Source organism: Phaethon lepturus, unplaced genomic scaffold (genome assembly GCF_000687285.1).
Source record: "Phaethon lepturus isolate BGI_N335 unplaced genomic scaffold, ASM68728v1 scaffold1152, whole genome shotgun sequence".
NCBI lineage: Eukaryota > Metazoa > Chordata > Aves > Phaethontiformes > Phaethontidae > Phaethon > Phaethon lepturus.
Genome location: NW_010521038.1, coordinates 45542 through 69036, shown reverse-complemented (window position 1 = coordinate 69036; position 23495 = coordinate 45542). Strand labels below are relative to the sequence as shown.

At 37.2% G+C, this 23495-nt stretch overlaps 1 protein-coding gene across 1 annotated transcript in view; it reads left to right on the top strand.

The window, feature by feature from the left end:
* LOC104628860 (DNA primase large subunit-like) overlaps positions 1–23495 on the top strand; it is a gene marked incomplete at its 5' end in the record, with an annotated part of 55804 nt that overhangs the window by 14468 nt on the left and 17841 nt on the right. The window contains 2 exons of the mRNA XM_010297576.1: positions 16116–16242; positions 17063–17145. Coding sequence (XP_010295878.1) covers positions 16116–16242; positions 17063–17145 — 210 coding nt within the window. The remainder of the gene's footprint in view (positions 1–16115; positions 16243–17062; positions 17146–23495) is intronic.

Below are 23495 nucleotides of genomic sequence, written 5' to 3'. Positions count from 1 at the left end.
TCGAGACAGTAGGTGGTCCAAGTGCATCCTAGGCATGTAGGCTTGTAGTAAAAATTAATATTTAATTTTAATTTCAACCTCAAAGGCTAAAGAAAAGGACTTTCAGATTTCACTATTCCTGAGTTCTTTTTTGTGGGGTTTTTTTTTTCCTGTTTGTTTGTGGTTTGTTTTTTTTTTTTAGTATAGTCCTCTGTGGTGTTCCTCTGAACAGCTGAGTCTATGAAATCAGAGTATTTGTGCAAAACTGTGAAGTGACTTGACCAAGGTGCCGGTAGATAGGAACTGAACAGCCTTTGCCACAGTGACACACTGAACACCAAGTTAAAAACGTCCATTGTCTGAACTCCATAGTCATGTTCGTTTCCAGAAATCATCTTTAAGGCAGTGAATCAATCATCAGGAGATCTACTCCTTTCATAGAGCTTCCTCAACATATTTTTTTGCATATAGATTGAAGCCTGGAGTTTAACAGGTGTGTTGTTCAAATGGGATATAACCATTGTTGAAGGTGATACTCATGTGAAGAGAGATGGCTGCTGAGAGCAATGAGCTGGCATGATCTCAGCTGAAGAGGATAGACTGGAATTTGTTTTATATTTTAATAAACAATATGCAGAAGAGGTGTTTGAGTGAATTTGTTCTTAAAATTTGTACAACTGGGCATGAGAATTAAAAGCATGATGAAGCTGTAAATTCATGGATTGCTATTGTTGCATCTGAGTCAAGCTGAATTAGTACAGCTTTCTTGTTGGTTGTAGATGGAAAAAGATTTTTTTTTTCTTTCCTTTGGCTATGGTAACTTGCTAATAAGAAGCAGTGAGGAGCTGAGCTCGAATAACTGAAAATCCTGAGGACTTACGTTGTGGACAGCTATTATTCTTGCCCATTGGGTTCCATATGAACAGTTAGAGCTGAGCCTGAAAACTAGGAATTTCTTGCAAGACCTCTCTGATCAGGCCACGGAGTTTGTCTCAGGAATCATAATATCCTTCTTTAGCTGAACAGAAATAAGTTTCAATTGCCATTAAAATTGGGTTATTTTTGGCAATAAGTGTATCATAGTAAGTATGTGAAGTCTATGCAAGATTCTTGCTATCATACATTATAATTTTTATTTGAAGTTGTGTTTTATAGATGCAATTTGTCCTTTGTGTACTTCATGTCCTGTGCGCATTCATTTATGCTAGCTAACATTCTGCTCCCACCTCTTGTGGAGCACTTCAGAATTTTGAAACACTCAGATGACTACTGTTGGCATATTACTGACCTACTGGTCTGCATGGCTTGATTTTTTCAATTTGTTTAGTACACCTATTGACCAAAGCAGTAGGAAAGAGATCCGTAATGGATTCTGGAAGTGAGAGGACTGAGAAAGTGTGCTCACAGGGGTTGCATTTGGTTGTATTCCAAGAAGTATGATCAGGCGTGAATAACTTCTTGCAGTCCGGTTAAATTCTGCTAAGTCATAGGAAGGAGCTGGCATAAGATTTCTTGCTGACTGTATCAAATGTAAAGAATATTAGCAATGCCTACAAACATGTAACCCTGGCCCTTGGCTAGAGGGAAGTCACTATCAGGGTTGTCAATGTTACTTCTGTTTGGTGGTGTGGACACAATCGTTCTGGAAAGACTGCAGAAAATTAGATCATCTAGTTAAAACTAGAAATAGCCGTTTGCCTCCTGTTTCATTAAGCATCATGAGATCAAATCAAAATAGCTTAAAGTTGCTTGCATCAGAGGTAATTTTTATTAGTACTTATGGTTAAATAGTAGTATGGAATTGCTGTTATCAAAATAATATGCCATGTTGTATTTATGGACATTACTGCATGATATGGTTAATAATACAAGTTTTGCAAAGCAGTTGATACTATACCTACTTCCCTGACAAATAGGAAATCCTGAATTTGCTGCAAAGGGGTTTACCAGTAACATCTACATTATTCACAATACTCACACAAACGTGTACAAGTTTGTAGGTATTGCTGCTCTGACCTCTTTATTAAATGAAGAATATAGATATGTGTTCTGTGTCTGTTTCTCTCATAGTCTGTTTTACTTTTTTTCCCAAATTAGGCAACTAAATGAAGAACATCATAGCTCCAGTTGACATATAAGAAGCCAGATGATGAGAAAGCAGATGTGAATATAAGTTTAGATGTCTTTGTGATACATAGTAGAAATGTCCTACCACTTACTGCAGCAAAATAACATGAAAGTAATCATTTTTTTCACCATTTCTGCCCATATACAATGTATGTAATCATCACTGAAAAAGTACTGTTAACTTACAGCTTTATATAAATATATAAATAAATTAATATATATGTGTGTATATATAGCCTGCACATGATTTAACTGTATTCAGAAGTTTTAAAAATTCAAGTAAGAATAGTAATAAATGGTAAGTGGTGCATAATGTTGTGCTATTGAATTTAGCTAGTTAACTTGAGGGGTGCCCCCCCCCCATCTCCCGCGTGAGTGGTGCATTTTAGTGTCAATTAATGGATTTTTTTGGTGTTTCCAAATCAGCCATGTTCACTTTTTCCCCTGCAGTGGTAGGTGCTGCATCAATTCCCTGTACCTTTTCGCAGGTGAATGATCTGCAACTTCACTTGGTACTGTTTTCTTTCATTGTGTGTTAGAATTTTGTTTTGCTTGCCACATCTGGAGTTCTCCAGACTAGAAGGAATAAAACCAAACCAAAACCTTACTTTTTTGCCCTTTTACTTGTAAGGATGTATTTTACTTTAAAACAATATTGCCTGACCTTTTAAACCCAAGGTCCGTACTGGTTTATCAGTAAAGTTACGGATACTAAACAGAAAGTGTCTTTGGGACATAATTATGTAGATTTAAAAGAGTGATGTAGTTTTAATTCTGACCTGTAGCTAAAGTAGAAGCATATTAAACTCAATCATGCTTCTATTTCCCTCTGAAACTTTCTTTTGTCAGGCCTTAAATTACTAATCAGTATCTTACAGTTACTCAAGCTTACTGAATATTGACAAGAAACTGTTTCATTATTTGTCATTTTATATTTTAACATTTTTATAAGAATATTTTTGTTACAGAAACTTTGTTTTTAAAAACCCTTGGAATTAAAAAAAGTTAATATTTGTGTAATAGATTCAAAATCTTAAAGCAATATTTCTTAAATGAAATGGAACTGGTAAAAAAAAAATTATTCTTCACTATATTTTTGTTTCTTGAGTGTTATGCAAACAGGCCACAACTGATGATGATGTACTAGAAAACATAAAATAATTTTAGGCTATGATATACTTGGAGGATATTGTGTTGGCACATAAAAGTTCTAAGAATCACAGTAATGAGTGCTATAGTAAAAATGTGTGTTCTTTCACTCCAAACACAATTCCTTTTCAGTTGCTACGAGATTTCTCAATTATGTTCTTTTAAAACTGGAATTCTTCAGTCTTTGTTGTGAAGCCAAAGTTATGTTGGCAATTTCCTATGATTATTCGCTTTAAAGTACTTTAATTTATTCAGCCTTTTTTTTAACCTGTTAAAAAAGTATCTGTCCTTACTTTTAATTTTCAATTTTAATCATCATAAGGAAAAATTTTGGACAATCTTTCAGCCTGTGGCATGTCTTAGGCACAGAGAAGAGCTCTAGCTACGTAATCTCTCTTTTAGGACATTAATTACAGTGCTGGCATAACTTTAGTGATGTTTTTTAACTGTACTAGCTACCATAAAAAGAAATAGGATCAATTTTCATAGCTGTTACTTATTAGGCACTGAAATCCGTATTTAGTAATCTAGTGTATGAGCAAGTTAGTGATAAGGTTCTTGCACTGACAAGAATGAAAGCAATCAAGATCTTTCCTGTACTAAAACTCATTTAGATCAGAATCTGCTCTCTTATGACTTGTTTTATTCCCAGCAACACGTTTTCTTTCCATACTATAATATCTTTTTAGCATTGTATGTATAAAAATAGATGTTAAAACCAGACCTTTAGTTTTCAAAGATTCCTTTTGTAGTCTTGAACCACTTGTCAGACTTGCACTTTATTGTTGCTGTGGAAAGACTGTGTACTTGTCAGAAGAGGTTTCTGTTTTATTAGCTATCACAGCAGCAGCAGGTAAGTCGATGACATTTTAAGAAAAGTAATGGATGGATTTGTCTATCCGGTTGCCAAATTTCCAAGTTCAGTGATTTTGAAGTATCTGAGTGTCACTAAGTACGGTCTTTAGCAGGCTCTGTCGAATACCTTCTTAACCATACAGCTCTCTCTTTATAGCCATCTGCTGAAAAATACCTGCTGTGCATTCCCACACACCACCAGTAATGTGTTTAAGTTCTTCAGCTATTTACCTCAGGTTCTGAGACAGTTAGGAGAAAAAAAAAAAAGTGTTAACTCTTCTTAGGATGCAAATCTATTCATCTGTATCTTTTTATTACCTTCCAGGACAAGCTGAATGACATAGCAGGTCTCTTCCAGTTGTGTTCCTGTGCTTTTTAAACAGAAAAATTTTGATAGAATAGTTTATTAATCTTGATATAATTGTTTTAAAGAATATTTAAAAATTATTTTATTAAAGGTTCAGATTTCCTGTAATCATATAAGCTGACTTCCAAAACAAAATGCAGGATCCTGTATACTTTGCCTTCTCTTTTGATAATGTCCATATAATTGTTGTAACATCATATAGCTGTCATATTCCATCTGTCTACATTCAGCCAGCAAATCATGGCTATATTTCATATTCAGTCATCCAGAAAAGCAGCATGTTGTGTCAAATGTGCACTCTGCTGATATACAACATAGGCACGTTGTTAATAAAAATGTATTTTTACTTTCAGAATTGATTTAACATTCTGCTGCATGTCTTTGAAATCTATTGAATCTTATGAAGAAAGACAGGACAGCTCTTTTATACATTATTTGTGCTATGCACAATTTATGTTTCAGAAATTTAATATATTGATTCAGGAAAGTTAAATTACTGTGATAGGGCTTAAGTATTTCAACATTATAGAGGTTACTATTTCTTGAAAGAAGGTTAGGTTATGATTTTATATTGAAATGTACAATGCTATTTAGGTGTGAAACTGAATTCGGCATGATGTGGTGTGCTCGGAGCTTTTCCTGTTCCCTGTGTCCCTTCTAAAGTCCACTCACGCAAGCAGAAAAACAAGATGTGCCTCAAATACCTTCCACCTCCCCAGCTGTACATGGTGGAGCAGAAGCTAGCGGTAGCTAGCTAGCTATTCTTTTTCTAATTCGTCTACTTAATGGACTTGGGTTTGGGGCATGAGAACTGGGGCAATACCAGTGAAACTCTGAGGAATTTTTTTTTTTTAAAGAAAGGTTGTTTTTTTAGGTGAATTACAGTAGCCAGGCTCACTTTTGCATTTTGTTACCAGAGATATTTCCCGGTTTTTAGAACCTTAAAGCAGGCACCAAAAAATGGGGTGTATGTTACTTCTCCTGAGACAGTTCAGAGCAGCCTGGCAGTAGAGCTTTTTTATTTTTCTGTTTACATTTTCCCTGCAGTCAAGTCATCTTTTAATTTATGATGAATTAACAAAAGTTAAAAAAAAGAGATGGGAAAGTAGGCTTGTGCATTTTAAAACAAGCTTTTTTTCTGTTGAATGCAGAAAGACTTGTCATACTTGCAGTCTCGATTTCAAATATGTCTTGATTACAGGGCATTTTGTGTGTAAGGTAGAATATAAAAGGGTCTTTCTATGTAAGCAGTTCTTATGACAGCAAGGGCTAATATCTATTTTTCTGCACTTCTGTTTTCTTTGATCATCATCTTAAAATGTCATTTTGTCTTTTATTGTGCTGTTAATAAAGAAAAAATCTATTTTTACAGCAGACCTTTTACAGAGAGAATGCCAGTGTTCCTGAGCCAAACTGTGCTGTTTGGAGAGCCCCAATATCAAGTTTACTCTATGTTCAAAAGGGTTGACAAACATCAAATCTCCATGTATGGTTTTGTGTTTTAATGCCTTGTTTTTGTCATTCTTTTATGACTGTATCAAAAAAGTTAAGTCTACATGTTTCAAGAGTAGACATAAAGAATACTTATCAGTCTGAGGAGACGTATTCATTGGCCTCCTTGTAGTTCTAATTTTAAGAATTATTTGATTTTTTTCAATGATCAATTTATCCAGAGAATTTTTTCTTTTTCTTAATGGGCACTTATACCAGGTATTTGCTGGTATCTTGAGACATGATGTGACGGGTTATCCTTCTGTTCTGATACGCATCCTTGTCCAACAGATTCAACCATATCTCAGGAAAAGGCAAGTTTTTGGCCACAGTTGTATCGTATTTCAGTGACTTTGTCACTTGGATTGGTTAAAGGGATATTCTCCAGGCCAAGGCACTGGATGTCTTTGGTGCTGCTACTTGTGCAAATCTTTGGTTTAGGGTAAAATCTAATCTCTTGGGCTTTACCATACCTCATGACAGACTAGATGGGGTCAGTCATAAATTTTGAATGAATGAGGACTTCTTTGCTGGTGGACTGTTATAACCTGATGGTCACAGCAATTTACCACTCAATCTCATGATCAATGAAGAAGGCCAGCCTTTGTTTTTTTAACTCACCTTGCCTCTTGCATGCCTTTTGTCATCTAATGCTGAACTTGGCTTCAGATGCCATTCTGATTAGTGTATAGATACAGGAATAACAATCTATAATGGATTCCTGACAATACTGGTACGCAGCAAGGGTGCTTGCAAGGGGATGCAGTAATAAATTAATGAAGTAATTCAGTAATATCTAATCAGTAAAGATGTGGGGCCTTACTCTGGTGAACTGCCTATGCAAGGTACATGGTTTTAAAAGGGAAGAACAGTTCTGTGGTTTAAGTAATCCAAAAGGTGTGCAAAACTTTCCAGTCTCTGCTTCAAAGATTGCATATTTAGGGAATGCTGCGTAGTTCAACCAGCTTGTAAGTACAAACAGTTCAGTGAGCAAATGACGTCTTCCACTGTATCAGGAGATGGCTGCTCTTTGGAAATGATGCATAGGCAGAGAACTTCAAGTGTTGTGGTGAACTTGCTCAGATCTTTTGACTCTCTGGCAGATGTACTAAGTAGAACAGGAATATTGGATAATGAGCCAGACTTGCTTGGGTTTGTCCCGGTATCCTGTAGAGGTCTTTGAAATTGGGAACACCCTAGCACAGGTGAATTGGAGCCCGTGCCAGCAGCAGTGCTCTTCAACAGCAAATCGGTGTGCACTGTTCCTTTGGGCTCATTTCTGGTGCTGTGGTTGAGTGCATGTCTGTTCTTTTAATGCCAAGACTCCTGTTCAAAATGAGGCAAGTCCTGCCAACTTTGATTGCCTGGAATGGCTGAGATAATTTTTTTCTTCAGACCTTCTCTCATTTGTGAGTGTCTCTCCTGCTATCCCAGTGACCTGGGAGTTGTCATACCCTGCTAAAGTTCCGGTCTGTAGTATAGCTGCTCGGATAGCTTTGCTTTCTGGTATGCTCCTTCTCCTTCCTTATGGAAAATTATTATTGCTAGAATGAAGGAGCCTGCCACGCCAGGCTGTTGAGTTAAATGATAACAACGTTCTGTCTAATAGCCACGTTGGACTATTTTCTGTGAAGCCAAAGGTATCCCAAGTATCTAGGGTCTGAGCTGGAGCCGAGAGTAGTTGCTCTGCTCTAAATCTCTTCTGAAGTCCATTTGCCTGACGCTTTGGCCTGTTCAGCAGACCAAAGCTGAACGCCTCTGTCTTCTCATCCACTGCTTTAAGATGTTGCGATGGGCTAGTGAGAATAAACCCTCTGTCGGTGTGCAGCCTGAACTTCATGTCCCAGTCCTGCATTTTGTTGCTGGTTGGTCTTACAACCAGAGTCCAGTTGGGTAAGTTTCAGGATCCTTCACAAAGTGACAACATGTCTCCATGCTGACATAATTTTTCTTTCCTATTTCTTCCCTATACGTTTAGGGTTTTTTTTGTACATGCTGATCTAGGTTACAGTATATGCTACAGTATAATAGATCTTGAGCTGCATGAGACTGTAAATGCCTTACATGTTCACTGTGCTCAAATAAAGCTATAGAACATCATACGAGAACACTCTTGTTTACAGTATTGATAGAGCTTGGATAAGCAGTAGGAATTTAGCCAGTGGGCTTTGCAGGGGTCTCTGGCCAACCTTCATCCATCTTCTCTGAAGACCTGTAATACGTGCTGCAGTGGTATACATACAAGTATGGATTTCTCCCAATTCTGATACAGACTTACTGAATTTCTTTTCTCCTTGGTATACATATTCTTTACACTGGGATCCTAAGTTGCCATTATGATCAATAGAGATCTAGCCTATACAGTCAATAGTGTCTAGAGAATGATTTATTTAATGAGCCTCTAGGTGCCTGCGTTAGGGTAAATTGAATCACGCCTCAGGCTCCTCTGATTGCATTGACCTCCATTGACAATAATGGGAGACGTCTGGATTTAGATGTCTAGAGCTGAATCTTATTCCTCTAGCTGCACACAGTTAGTTACTATTCTGTTTAACTTTCTTAGTTGTTTTTTATTGTACCACATGACAGATTTCTGCTGACTTTGCAATCTCTTACGTCTCTTTCAGCAATGTTTTCTGTGTTCTCCTTTGCCATTGAGTGTTTTGGGGACTTTTATTCTCTGTCTGTCACTTCTGATGAAATGAATAGCCCTGTTAATTTACTGCTTACCTTCTGCTAAAAGATACATTTCCAAGTTACTTCAGTTAACTTCTCTGAATATTGAAATGGGAGAAACACTGACTGACTGAAAAACAGCAGAAAAATCTGAAAGGCATTGGTGTGCTTGTAATTCATGGAGTACGAAGTGCAGTGTCGGATTTTTTCCTAACTGAATGAGATTCCTTGGTTTAGAAATTTATTATTGGATTTTTTTTATCTCATATTAAACTTTCTAAGTGAGTGTGTTATGGAGTGAATATTTAGTAAAGGATTCAAGATTGTTCTCTGATATTATAAAGACGTTTCTTAAGAGTTCCTTAAAACCGTAGAGAATGGTCTGCAGAGTCTGTTGAAAATGAAATATGTTTACAGGAATCAGGTTTGTTGAGTATTCATTTGTTATTTGAAGGAAAGTACCAATGTACTTTTATAGATAGCTAAGGAGAGCGTGGTATCTCTTACGGTGCTGTCAAATATTGCTGTTTTAATTCAGCTGTTTTAATCCTTGTTTAAAATAAGATTTAGTATTTTCTTCTATTTAAAAACAAAGCAACAGAAGTTCTCATCACCTGTTCAGTGTTAATTGCCATCTAAAATATTTATTTTCTTGCTATAATTTCCAATTTCCTTATAATTCTTGATTATAATTCATAAACATGAATATTTTGTCACGTTGTTTCATTTAAAATGACAAGGAATTTCCACCTCTATTACTGCCAGCATGAAACTTTCAGTATTTTTGATAAGATTTATTGAAAATTGTATTAATTTGTTAGTGGAATTCCGATATGGGTGAAATTGTCACCTACAAACTGATTTTTGTCTTAAAACAGCTGTTCTTTCTCTCAGATTTTTTTTTTTGTAGTGTTACTCACTGAAAATTTTGCAGTAGGTTAAGCAAATATTTAGGAAAAATAATGATTCTTGGGAATATCAAAACCGTGATATTCATAGTTACATGGCATTTTCCTCTTTTTCAAAGTTTGTAATTTTTGGAAATATTATGATGTTAGAGAAAATGACTAGTACAATTAGTGGAGTACTACATGAAATGACATTGGCATTGTAATCCCATAAAGAATTAGGAGATTGGTGCAGTGTAATATGGAAAGGATTTATTTCTTTCAGATAGATACATCTTTTTATCCAAGAAAAATGCTCTGTGTAGGTGATATTATGCTAAGGAGATAGGACATTATATTAAGGGAATTAGATCATGTTCTGTAAAACAAAGACTCCTGTATAATTCTGTAATCACAAAGACATTTCAGTTTCTCAGAAATAGAAATGAAGCAAGTATTATAATAAAAATAGCCTGTTTTTTTTTCTACTTTTACTGTTGAGCGTTAAAATGAAATCACAATTTGACATGCTCTTAACTGTTGTTCAAAGCAGTTTTTAAAGTAGCCTTTACCTTTATGACCTGCACAAGTTATTTTAGTGGCAGTCTACAAAAGAAGTCTTCCCTGTGCCAGTTTCTTGTTCAGAGGCTTCAGTTTCAAAGCAACTCCTTCATTGTTTGCTCCAAACAATCAAATCTGAATTGAAATGTCTCTTCTTTGACCATATGTTTTGAAATGCATCTTCTGTATCTGAATTTTTTCAATATAATGTTAGTGAAACATCAACAGATGAAAAAAAATCCAGCAGTATTGATAACTCAGATACAGAAGGAATTATTACAATGTCTTGAAGTAGCTAATAAAATCTTGCATAGATCACCAAGTGCATGCCTAAGAAAAATCACGTCATTATAGGACATAACTTTAAGAAGTGTTGTTCTGATAATTTGATGCAGTGTTTTAAGGCACAGAAGACAGTCTGCTGTCACTTATTTTATACTTTTCCTGGTTCAAAGTCTTGGTCCATGTGAGTGTGTGGGGAAGTGGTGTACATAAATTGTATACTTAGCTAATTTATATTAAAGGAAGCTTAGACTGCTGTAAATAAAAGCCTATGTGGTCATATTTTTGGATGAGTGGTCTGGGGTAGCCCAGAAACTAGTTCATCAGACATGCAGTTTACACTCATGTGGGTAGTATACAAGGAGTTTGACTGATCAAAACTTTTGTGATTTCCTTGTGGTAGACGGAGCCAATCTCCAGGGCAAAGTAGTTCTTGCCTCATGTGGTTTGGAAAACCTGAAATCGGAGAAGAAAAAGGTTTTTGTACTTGATGTGAATCAGTCTGTAATGACTGCCACACAGCACATTAGAATTTTCCAGCTCAATTTTAGCTGATGTCTCTGATCTGTACCTTTAAGGTAGAGAGCATGCTATAGGCTGAGAATTTAGGATAATTTGAAACTTTTTGTTGTTGGTAGATAGACAAACATTTATTTGTGCTCCTAAATGACAACCATGCTGGGGAAAAGATAATCTCAAGTTGAAGTTATTTTAAGAGTGAGCTTTAAAAAAAAAAAAAAGTTGCTTGGAAAAAGATATGCCAACTAAGCAGTATCAATAGTAACGATTTGAGTGACTGCCTAGGAAATGGATGAAAAAGCAAACCAGTTATTTCAGAAGATAAACATTGTGTGCGATAAATTTATGAATTTGAAGATGTTATCCATAGAGGCTCAACAATTTTAGACAGGAAATTACCCAATGCTTAAAAAAAAAGGTGTTAAACCGTTACTCTTTGAATTTTGCAGAGTTGGAACTAATCTGGTGGTCAGCCAAGAAGCTAGACAAAATTATTGCAGTCATTTTGCTTAGTTGTTAGACTTTAAATAAATAAATCTTGCTGTACTGTAAGTAATAGATGCATAAAAACTTACACGAGTATATAAAAGGAGTTAAACTGAAACATGAAAGTTTTGGGGAAGTGTGAACCTGAGCACACAGGGCTTGGAAGACCTGTAAGCAAATTATTTGCCATCCTAATATGCATGCTGAATGTCAGAATTGATAACAAAACTTATGGAGGACCTAGTGAGTTAGAATCATAGAATAGATTGGGTTGGAAGGGACATTTTAAGGACATCTAGCCCAACCCCCTGCAATGAGCAGTTCAACTAGATCAGGTTGCTCAGAGCCCCGTCCAACCTGACCTTGAAGGCTTCCGGGGATGGGGCATCTACCACCTCTCTAGGCAACCTGTGCCAGTGTTTCACCACCCTCATTGTGAAACATTTCTTCCTTATATCTAGCCTAAATCTGCCCTCTTTTAGTTTAAAACCATTACCCCTTGTCCTATTGCAACAGGCCCTGCTAAAAAGTCTGTCCTCATCTTTCTTCTAAGTCCCCTTTAAGTACTGGAAGGCTGCAGTAAGTTCTCTTCTCCTGGCTGAACAACCCCAACTCTCTCAGCCTGATCTCACAGAAGAGGTGTTCCATCCTTCGGATCATTTTTGTGTCCCTCCTCTGGACCTGCTCCAACAGGTCCATGTCTTTCCTGTGCTGAGGGCTCCAGAGCTGGATGCAGGACTCCAGGTGGGGTCTCACCAGAGCAGAGGGGCAGAATCCCCTCCCTCGACCTGCTGGCCACGCTGCTTTGGATGCAGCCCAAGATATGGTTGGTCTTCTGGGCAATAGTTCTATTTCCAGATAATAATCTGCAAATATGACAAGTGATATAAAGAAGGTAACTCTCAGTGATGATATTACTTATTTTGCAGTGGAATGCCTTGGGAATGTCGTTTGTAATTGTTCTCCTTTGAAATTGTATTCAGTTGTATGAAATTGATAGAAGCTTTTCTTCAAAGGTGCCAAAAGGTCCATTTGATGTACATCCTCGTTCCATATCCAAAGATCTTGTGTGAATAGAATTTACTGAAAATAGCATTTCCTTCAAGTCCTATCTGGAACTTAGTAGGTGTTAGGCTATACCAGTTGCAAATTTATAGCTTACATATCTTCTTTTCTTTATACTTTTTTATTTATATCTTACTTATGCCTTAATTGATAACTTGTCTAGCTTCTAGTGAAGTCTGTCTAATATGGTATGTGTGCCTTAACTAACAGTTATAGGGCAAATTAATCTGCTTTAGTCTGATACTCATGGGAATATACCATATAAAAGCAAGATGTAAGTTCCTTGCTATGGTACACTCCTCTATACCCAGTGAACTGTCCCACAGCCTCTTGATTCTGGCTTTGGACTATTGGTTTAGTCCCACTAATCAGTGCTAAGAGCTTAGTTTCTTATTGGGAGAAGTTGTCTAAGAAAGCCTCAGTGTCACCTGTTCCAGGATACCCAGGATCATCATTAGTACCTTTGGTACCATACTCTGGACACCTTGGTTAATTACAACAAACACTGATGCATAAAAACTGAAAACTACCCACTCGTCATCGGCAGTACCCCTCAGACCAGGCATCACACGCATCCTTCAGCCATGGCTGGAGGAAAGAGAAGTCCTCAAAAAACTCTCTGTCTTCAGGGATCAAGTTAAAGCTCAGACAGTTGACTTGCAGTCTTCTAAAACAAAAATTCATACTGCTGCGAAAATCCCAAGATTTCAATTTGGGGTGTTTGAATAAATTGGAGGGCACAGTTCCCTACCTCTGCCTTCTCATTTCTGCACATTTCAAACATGGCTAATTATACCTTCATGCTTTTGCTGGCAAAAGGGATTGCTCCTGAGGAGGATTTTCCTTTGTGCACATCCTGGGGTTATGGTATTGGGAAAGAGCAAATCTGATCATTGAGTTCATCCCCCAATGTACAGAGAGGGCTTTTCCTCAGGATGTGTTTTTGGAAATGAAATGCCACAATTCATGGTTTCTTCCCACTGAGGATGACCACACAGCCTGACAGATATTGGCCCTGCTAAAATCCTGGTTCCTTAATCAATGATAGGAAGCGCTGAATCACAAGGATGAGAGAGCTCTTAATGAAGCACATAACTGCACGTGTGCTAACTTGTACCATGTACCTGTGTTCTTCTCTGCCATCTGCCACTGTGGAAACTCTGAGATCCAAACAGGGTTACAAGAAAGCAATGAGGAAAATATCCAACCTGCTCCAGGGTCGCGTTGTGTTATTATGTAGCTGTTGTTTCTATTTACTGCACGAGCTACTTCTCAGCATAAAATAATGAGTTAGGTAGTAAAAGTAATTTCTGTGGGCATTAAGGCAAGTGATGTGAAAAGTACAGCTCAAGATTTTTGCATACAGAACTGTTAGAGGGGTGTTAATTTTCTGGCAAACTAAGCAATACATCCTGAAGCATTCAAGATTTGCTTACAAAAAACTAATTTAATCTAATTTAACTGATTGCTCAAATATCCTTTGTTAAGCAAATGAAATATGCATTCATTCATTTTTTGCAAAGGAGAAAAGGTTCCAGACCTTCTGGATGGAAGAATAGGTGGATATAGGATCACAGACTCCATCTTCAGTTTAACAGATTGACTCAGAGGTTGGGAATTAAAATACGCACATCTTCATCTTTGATGTCTGCTGTTTTTCAGGAGTAAATATGCCGTTTGCAGCTCCTGCAGGAGCAGCAGGAGGACTCAGCCAGTGGCTGCTGCTTGCCCTGCTAAGGGGAAGGTACCTGTTCCCACCCGCCCTTCCCGAGTATAGGCCCACACCTATAGCGGGTCCTCATACAGTCTTACTCTGCTTTCTAATGAAGAGTTGGTAAGCCCAACTCTCTGCTGCGAGCGAAAGTAGCATTGGGTTACTCTTCAGCCAACCAATTCTTTTCTCGCCTGGGGAAAAATGGTTGACTCAATAGGAATATTCCTATGTGCTGGATCCTGCCTGTGGCTATGCTGGAAAATACAATGCTCTCTGTTTTCTCGTTTTGTTTTTTTGTTTTTGGTTTTTTTTTTTAAACCTTTTAAAACAGAGTAAAGTCACTTTGTCAAATGCATGGTAAGGATTAATTAGTCAATATTTGTTCAGAGCTTTGGATGTCTTAAAACTTATTTGGAAGGAATGCTGCATATTACTCTTCTTGATACATTGTCTTGATCATGACCAGCATCTTGATAGAGAAGTTTCTTTTTTTACCGATCCAGAATAAGGTGCAATTTATGATGTTATCCTCAAAGGTTGTGTATATTATTATACACATTTATTATTTATTTACATACCATGCTATAGTTTTTCATACCATTCTATAGTTTTTCAATTATTTATATTTTTCAAAAGTGTTGGAAGTGCTTTATATGAAGAAAAATATACTTATTTTTCTGTTTTATTTTAGACTTGTTTTAGCAGGTCAAGGTATTTCATATAGGTATCTGTATGTTCTGAATTACTATTTGGAAGTCCAAGGGCCAAACAGGGAACTACTTTTATCTGTAGAAATGAGAGTGTTCTTGAAGTAGTAGTGTTAACAGTTGTATGCTTGAATTATTTTTCTCAGCATGTTACATTGTCTTATGCTGGCAAAATATAAGAGCAAAAATTATTTTAGAGTGGTTTTTGAGAAGGAAACAAATTCTTATGGCAGTTGTTCACATTTAATTCAGACACAGAACTTTACATAAGGTTAGTGCTAAAATTTTGAATTGAGCAAGAGCACAGTTCTTTTATATATTGTCATATATTTTTTGAGGAGAAGAGAGACTGAGAATGTGTAATTCTAAATATGATGCTTTATTATTTTATCCTATTCGGTTTTTTTTTACAACTAGAACATTTGAACAAATGTTCCTTAATACCTTATAGTAGCTAATGCAACTTAATGGGATCCCTATGTTAAATTATCTGATTCTACTATAGATTTTATGTCACCTATTGCCACATATAAAATAACATGAACTCATGTCATTGAATGGTTTCCACAGGACTTCTCTCAAATAATACATGGATAGTGCTGTACTCAGCTGCCAAGATAAATGTTTGTTTACATCTATATTACTTCAGAAGATTAAATTTTACTGGAGGGGTTGGTAGTCGATCAGTAGACAAAAGAGATTTTCTAAAATCTTTTGTACAAGAGAAGTATTTCTCTTTTTATACAATGAAGTATACTCCATTTTAGAATCTAATGAATTGAACTTCAGTGCTGAAACAAAAGATAAGTGAAGCGTTATGTTTTGGAAGAACGTGAACCTGAGTAAAGAAATCTATGTTTCTATTTTTTTTTTCCCTGATAAAGCACCCAATTTATGGACGTTTATGAAAGATCTTAAATTGCTATGTTTTCTTCCTTTGCTAACATCATGGGGTTGAAAATTTTAATATTTAATTTGTCTTACATTTAAAGTGATTACTGCATCAGCTGTAAAGACCTTAAATCAATGCAGTTACACACTTCTTTTGTGATGTGTCTGAAGAACACATATATGTGCATATACAACTCCATGTAATACAAAAATCAAAGCTAACAGTGAGCAACTCAGGTTTTTTTTTCTCAGTTTGATTATGTTTGGAAGGTTTATTTTGTTATCCAATATTTCTATTTGCAGAGCAGATAGAATCACTAGCACAGTATGTAAGAATTTATTCTTTTGTTTTTGTCTAGTTTGACAAAGGATATGCTTACAGCATTCGCCACAGCTATGGGAAAGAAGGAAAGAGAACTGATTATACCCCATATAGCTGCATGAAGATTATCATGTCCAATCCACCAAGTCAAGGGGATTATCATGGTGAGTACCTTAAAAAAGAAAGTTTTAACACAGCAGAAACCCTTGGCTAGAGAAATTACTCCCTCCCTTAGTCTCTTAAATTATGTGTTTAATTTTAAGGCTGCAGTGGCCTTGCACTATTCTCTTTAGATTGCACTTGATAGCTTCTGGTTTTATATACATCGTGTCATGCAGTGTAAGGGGACTGTAAATGTATAGATGCTTTAAAAAGTGACCAGTTAGGGATGTTCTGAATTTAATTGTACAGAAATTCTGAAGTTTGCTAGGGTACTTGAAAACCTCCTACCTCTGTGTGACTAAACATGGAAAACCTGCACTGGCTTCACCATTGTTATTGTGGGACAAAAAAAACCCCCACTCTTATTTAAGGTGGTGGAACTTTCTAAGGTTATAAAGTAATATAAACTAATATTCTAAAGTAATATTTTTACAAAGGACTATGCTTTAAAGACCAGTTGGCTTTCATTACTTGCCTTTTCTCATTTTTTTCATAGCTATTAAATGTACCAGCACTAGCATTGTTAGTAAGGAACTAACTGACCCTCTTTTCCTGTCAGTGAATTAGAATTGTGGCCTGTTAATATTGGGATACTTTATATAACTCTTGAGCCTCTGGTGCCCTGATAACTATGCAGTAGAGTAATTCTTTAAAAAAAAGAAAAAGAAAAAAGTAAGCAATTGTACACATGGGCAATTAACTTTCCTATTAATAAGCTGTTAGACAATTAGGAACAGCTTAGCTGGTCTCTTGAGTGCCTTACTGCGCTAACTTCTGGGTAAACAGCCTTGTTTTTTGAGCTTGCTTGTTTTTTACTGTCAGGGTGCCCATTCCGCCACAGTGATCCTGACCTATTGAAGCAGAAGCTGCAGTCATACAAGATTCCTCCCAGTGGAATAACTCAGGTAAGGCATATTTTGTTTGGCGCTTTCGTTAGTAAGGTACTTTTGAATTTCATTTTCTAATTGTGTAGGAATGCTATATGCAATTTGTCTGTATGTATTCTGAAGTATCTCTTCTTATAAAAGATTTAAACCAGAATCTTGGCTTTCTGGCTCCAATGCTCCCACTGATGTTCCGATTATTGTCATCACCTTTTTTTGTTTAATATTATGAGTTGGTTTATTACTATAGTGGATACAATGCAGAATTTTGTTTTACTTCATTTTACTGCACTGTGATAAAAAATGTTTAAATTAATCTGGCAATATTATAGAGAATTAATTTTGATTCTTGCAGTGACTTGTGGCAGACTCTACTGTGTAGTCAGTAGACATGAATAATTCTTTTCTGTAATAAACTTCTACAAAACATGCATTCTTAATCATCCATTGCACTAGCTTCCCTTAAACAACAAAAGGACATGAAATACCTAGTGAAATTAAGCAAAGATTTTTAGCAGCTTTTTAAAAGGTAACATTAATTCGAAAACCTATCATATAGCAAGGACAATGCAGAAATATACATATACTGAAGTACTGTGACTCCCATGGCTTGCTCTAGCAAGAGGTTAAGGCTATAAAAGGATGCCATCATCTTCACTGGAGGAAAATGTATGGGTTAGAGTTAAGCTGAGACAGTTCAGTGAAGAGTTGTGTGTATTAACTGCCTAAAACCTGCTTTAAGTCCACAGGAAAAACCTGCTTTCAGTTGTTGTCTTTAGTTCATGTGGAGTGTCACCATTGCTTGTCAGGCATCAATAGAGTGTTGAAGCAGAAAAACTTCTTTACAGAGAGAACAGGCTGCCCAGGAAGGTGGTGGAGTCACCATCACTGGAAGTGTTCAAAAAATGTGTAGACATGGCACTTTGGGACATGGTTTAGTGGGCATGGCGGTGTTGGGTTGATGGTTGGATTTGATGATCTTAAAGGTCTTTTCCAGCCTTATTGATTCTGTGATAGAAAAGAATTTGAAAGTTCCATGTAAAATAGTCTCCCTTGGAAGGAATAATTAAGATATAAATTAAAAGAGAATAGTTTTAAAGTGTTTATTGTTCACTCATAGTAATTCTTGGCAAATTCTTGAAACACCCAGACTTTTTCCTAGGAATGCTTTTTATGGTTGGTTGGTATTTTTTTGTTGTTGTTGTTGTTTGTTTTTTGTTTTTGTGGGTTTTTTTGTTTGTTTGGTTTTTTTTTACTTTTCTCCTGGTTCATATAAATAAGCACTTAACTGTCTTCCATATATCTGACAGGCACCAGAGATACTTTCCTTTGGCTTTTTTCGTTTTTATATGCCTCAAAAAATGATGTTGCTGTGAGATTTTTATCCTGCTAATCATTGGAAAGATTGGTGAGGATTTACTGTTCTAGCTGCCTTGCTATCTGTGGGTAGGATTTATTTAGTAGAGGTTATTTCTTCACAGCATTTGCACAGTGGGGTGGTATTTCTATATTTAACATAGTTCCTTACTTGATTTGAATTGGGTTTTAGGTTTTGTGTGTGTTTTTGTTCTTTTTTTCCCTTGTAAAGTAGGATTGGGATTCAGTAGGAGTCTTAAATTTTCTTGTCAGAAGTGACTAAGAAAAACTGTCTCCATCAATCTGCTTTGCCTGGAAATGGATACTGTGCTGTCCACGAATTTTGTGGTGTCAGTTTAAGTGCAGTTGGGGTACAAGGCTCTGCACTTGACCACTCCTAGTGTTAAACCAAAACAAACCTAAAACAAAACACCCTCCACCCAAAAACTAATAATAATAAAAAAGGTAAAAGATAAGTTGGCTGTGGCTGGGTTTTCAAAATTGAAAGCAGCAGACAGTCTTTGAGATACTCAGTAGGAGGAGGAAGAGATTTGTTTTGCATCTGTCTCTAAGATCTTGAACAGATTTTATTGCTACCAGTCCTTGCTGCTACATTTGCATGGTCCAATAACATTTGCATGACTAATAACAGTTCAGGATCCTTCCATCCAGACTGGCGTTTTAGAGTCTTCTCTGATGCTGGGGGTATTTGCTGAGTATCAGAAATGTTGTTTTTCCTTTAGCTCAGTGAATGGCTATTAGGGGCAGATGGTTTGTTAGTCTTTTGAAGCCCCTGATATAGTTACTTTTCTAGTATCTGGGCCTCAAGATTGACATGCACTCAAACTGTACCCTTTGAGTCTGTTAGACCTCCTGTTAACTCCAGATCAAATGAGAGCTTCCTTACAACCCGACAGATTCCTGTTTTTAATGAATGATTCAGAGCTTGACCTTTCAGCTATGTATTTTAATAAATGGTATGTCTTTCCTGGGGCTCAGGGCCTCTTGTTTCTTGCTTCGTTTCAAAATTATTTTGCTGTCTTCAAATGTGACTTCATTTAGTGTCTTCTCTTGCTCTATATAGTCTAGAAAAGCAGGTTGTGACAAAAGGAAAATTCCCTTCTGTGTTGTCAAAACCAGGTCAATGTATGTACCTAAATGCTTTTTCAGTTCTCCCTGACTGGGTTACGATAGAGATAAATGTCTTGTTCTGGACTGAGGGGACACTCAAGTGGCCACATGCACAGGACAGCAAACTCAAAAGGCGCAGGTGTTTTACGTCAGTTTTCCAGGACTCTGAGCTGTCTGCAATGAATGGAAGTCTCAAATCCAGTTAATGAAAGACAGTGTACAATGTAGTTGAATCATCAACAAATGTGTAGTGATGGTGTCACAGGTGAGGGAGTAAATGGCAGCCTGTAGTGGGTCTGGTTACTGGTTTGGTTTTTTGGTTTTGTTTTTTTCTTTTTTCTTGGTTGGTTGGTGTGGGGTGTTTTTTGGTTTGGGTTTTTTTTTTTTTTTACACAGTCCCTCACTTGCCCCCCACCCTGGTGTTGTGTTTACTGACGTCTCAACTTTCCTTCCCAGCCAGAGAATCACTGCTAGTCTGGGAGGATGGAGAAGAAAGTTATGTCAATACCTGCTTTGCAGCTTCTTGCAGTTAACAGTCTCAGGCATTACAGGCCATGGTCCCAGGGCATTCCCCAAGCGTTCGTCTCCATCCATCTCTGATCTCCAGGATCACCCTCAACTACCCAGAATCTTCACCCTCTTCTTTCTAGGCTCCCAAGCCCCCATTGTATTTCATCTAGTCTGTCTGCAAAACCAGTGATCAGCTTCCTAACTGGTAGTTCTGTGTCATTTCTCTTTATTAACTGGAAGATCAGAACATGTCACTGATGTTAGAAAAATTTACAACCAGCCCATACCAGTTGCAGCTAGCTAGCAGGTTCATGCTTGACAGTTTGAAAATTCGGTTTGTTGTTTTACAAGCCTCTATATGAAATCTTTGCAGAAGTAACTTGAACTGTTATTTGCTCAACTGTTTCCCAGTTTTCTTCTTGATGGTGATGAGGGAGTTATGAGACTCCCTGCAGTGGTAACAGGTGTCAGATCATGTGAACAGTAGACTTCTGCTTTCCAGGTTAGTAGTGATACATGCTTCTGTCTGTGGCTAAGGAGTTGCTTTAAGGAATTCACATGAAAGCTCAAGACTTGCAGTACCTGTTGGGTGCAAATTACAGCATTCTAGAAACCATGGTGAAAGGTAACACACCAGGCCTTCTGTTCCTGAATCAATTTGTCCTTTCAGCCTCCCTGTTTACAGCTGATATAATATCACTACTATGTTCTGTATCAGCAAAATAAAATATTACAAGATCTGTGAAAGTAATGCACTGATCACTGAAACCAAACATATATATGAGTACATAGACTTATATATTTAATGGGTTGCAAGCATTGTGGAATGGCATCTTAGAAATCACCTTTTATGATCGGGGCACTCCAGAATTGAACTGTCCATCCTGGAATCTAACAAGATGTGCCAGTATTTCTGTTCCTGGTTGGGACAGGTTGTGTCCAAAGGAAGCTGTCAGCTTCCCCAATTGGGGAAGCTGTTCTAGGCTTTTTCGCTGATACGTCTCTTCAGCAACAATGATCTTCATGCACAGAAAAAATCCAAGAGAGTTTTGGTATCAAGCTACTTCCCTGTAGAATCCCAGGACTCAACCACTATGCCAAGACCTTCTAATTCTAGAATATGGTCAAGTTTGCTGTCCAAATCCCAATCCTGTTTGAACTACCTCATGTTTGACTTGAAAAAACAGAGTATTCCTGCTCATTTCCTAAGAGGCTGTCTTTGATTAACATCAGGAAACATTCTGCTGGGCATAACTTGTGGCCTGTGGTACTGCTTTTTTACTTGGTGTATGTCAAGGTTACTGTCCTCCTAATAGATTATTTTTGCCTGTAATTTATAGTCATTTACCTGGACTTGAGAAGATACGAGTTACTGAACAGACTCAGACAACTGGCTACAAGGAAGTCCTTCACCTTCAGACATAAATGTTTGCTTTTATTGTTTTTGTCCCAAAGGTTTATTTAGCTATGGCATTTCCTCTGTGAGAACCCAGTCTCCCAGTAGCATCTTAACTTAGCTGTTCATGATTTTTTTTAACTAACAGGCACTTGCTTCCTTTTTTTCCCTTCTAGGAATATGACCTTCAGCTGATGGTAGCTGCAACAGAACAATAGAACCTTTTTTTTTTTTTAATTCACCAATTCTCTCCATTTTGAGGTAATATTAATCCTTAAAATGAACTGTAGGTTTTTGCTTCTAGTGGTGTCTAAATTTTAGGAAATTAATCTTTGTTTTATCTAGTAATATATTTTTCAGTTAACTAAATGTTTTCAGGCCTAGAGATTCCTTACATGCTATAAGCATAAGGGATGCTTCTTTTCAAAGATGTGCCTGTATCTATACCCAGGAAACCTCTTGGGTGGATGGTTTCTGCCCTAAAACTTTTCCTATGTTTATCTGACAACGTGCGAATCTGTTACATAACCACTGTCATGGAAACAAATGAGATTTTTAAAAGACATCATCATGCTAGGTCTCAAGGAACATCTTTGTGCACAAGGTCATGAGATCTTCAGAGCTCCCACTTAACAGTTCTGTTCGCCGAGTGTTTTGCTCTTGTTGAAACTTCTGTACAGTCCCATAGTTTTTGTTGAACGAGGTACTCCATGGCACTCTTCTGGGTAAATGGTATTTGTGAGAGCAGTACATCATGCTTCTTTCTTCAGGCAAGCAGTAATAAATGTTTCTCTCCTAAGTTAAGAAGTTCACTTTAAGGACTTGAAAGCTCAGCAATTTCTGTTCCCTACTGAGATTAAATTTTCATTCTGAAACAGAGGTTTACTGGTAACTCTCAAGGCCTTCCAGCAGCATCGGTCAGGATGCCGTCCTGGCAAGAGGGGTTGGGGAAGCCATGGCAGCTCAGGCTGTGCACAAAGGATATACATTGATGACTACTTTGTACCCAAAATGAAACAGAGCTGGTGTCTTAACCTTAATTTGTGCAAATGTGAACACATATATTCAAGTCTGAGTTTGACAGAGACGTAGCACGTATCTTTATCAGCAGTGCCTGGAGGCTTACATTGCTTGTTTGGGGGACTCTTATTTTTTACAGCTGTCTGTTGAACCCATATATCTCCAGTTCATATGCAGTGATCTGGATCAGAACTGTTACTGTTTGAAGGTGTTTCCTTTCCATTTGTTAACAACATTTTTTAATACTCATCAAGGTCCTGCTGACAAACTTATCTTGAGGACTTCTTTTTTGCTGATGAGAGTCTCAGGGTTTGTCATAGGACAATGCTCTTTTGATGTTTTATGTGTTTATCTTCAGTGATTTTTGTGCTGTTTGTCAGCACAAAAGAAGTTTATTCCTGAATATATTGTGTTCATTATGGGGAAACAGAGTCCTCAGTGGTGGTGGTTTATCTTCTATGAAGCGAGTTCACAGTGCTTTACACCATGAGAAGATTTGGATTTGCGGTACATCAGCAACCATATAAGTGATCATTTTCCTAGTTCTCCCATAACTTTCACAGGTTACCTCAGAAGGTCCTTGAATCATGAAATCCAGGCCACTATCTTAGCTGATCTCAAGTTGATTGGCAATTGCTTCAGGTGGGTTTGGTTGTTTCAAGCAAAACATTGCGAGCAGCAACCCATTGCTTTGGATGCGTTTTGCTTGCTGTGTTTGGTGTATATGCCATCTGTTTCTATGGGTTCTTTCCAAATCACCCATGTTCCACTTTGACTTCAGTTCTGGTTCTGGGTCTTTCCTTGTCTGTCCATTCAGAACCTGAGGCCTTTGCCTGTTCCTGCAATTTATTGTTAGGACTTTAATCAAGTGCTTCAGTTTCCTTGAGGCACTCTTTTCCAGTGTAGATGGTACTTGGTTCTCTGTGGTAAATTGCATTCTTCTCTGGTCAAGTATTGT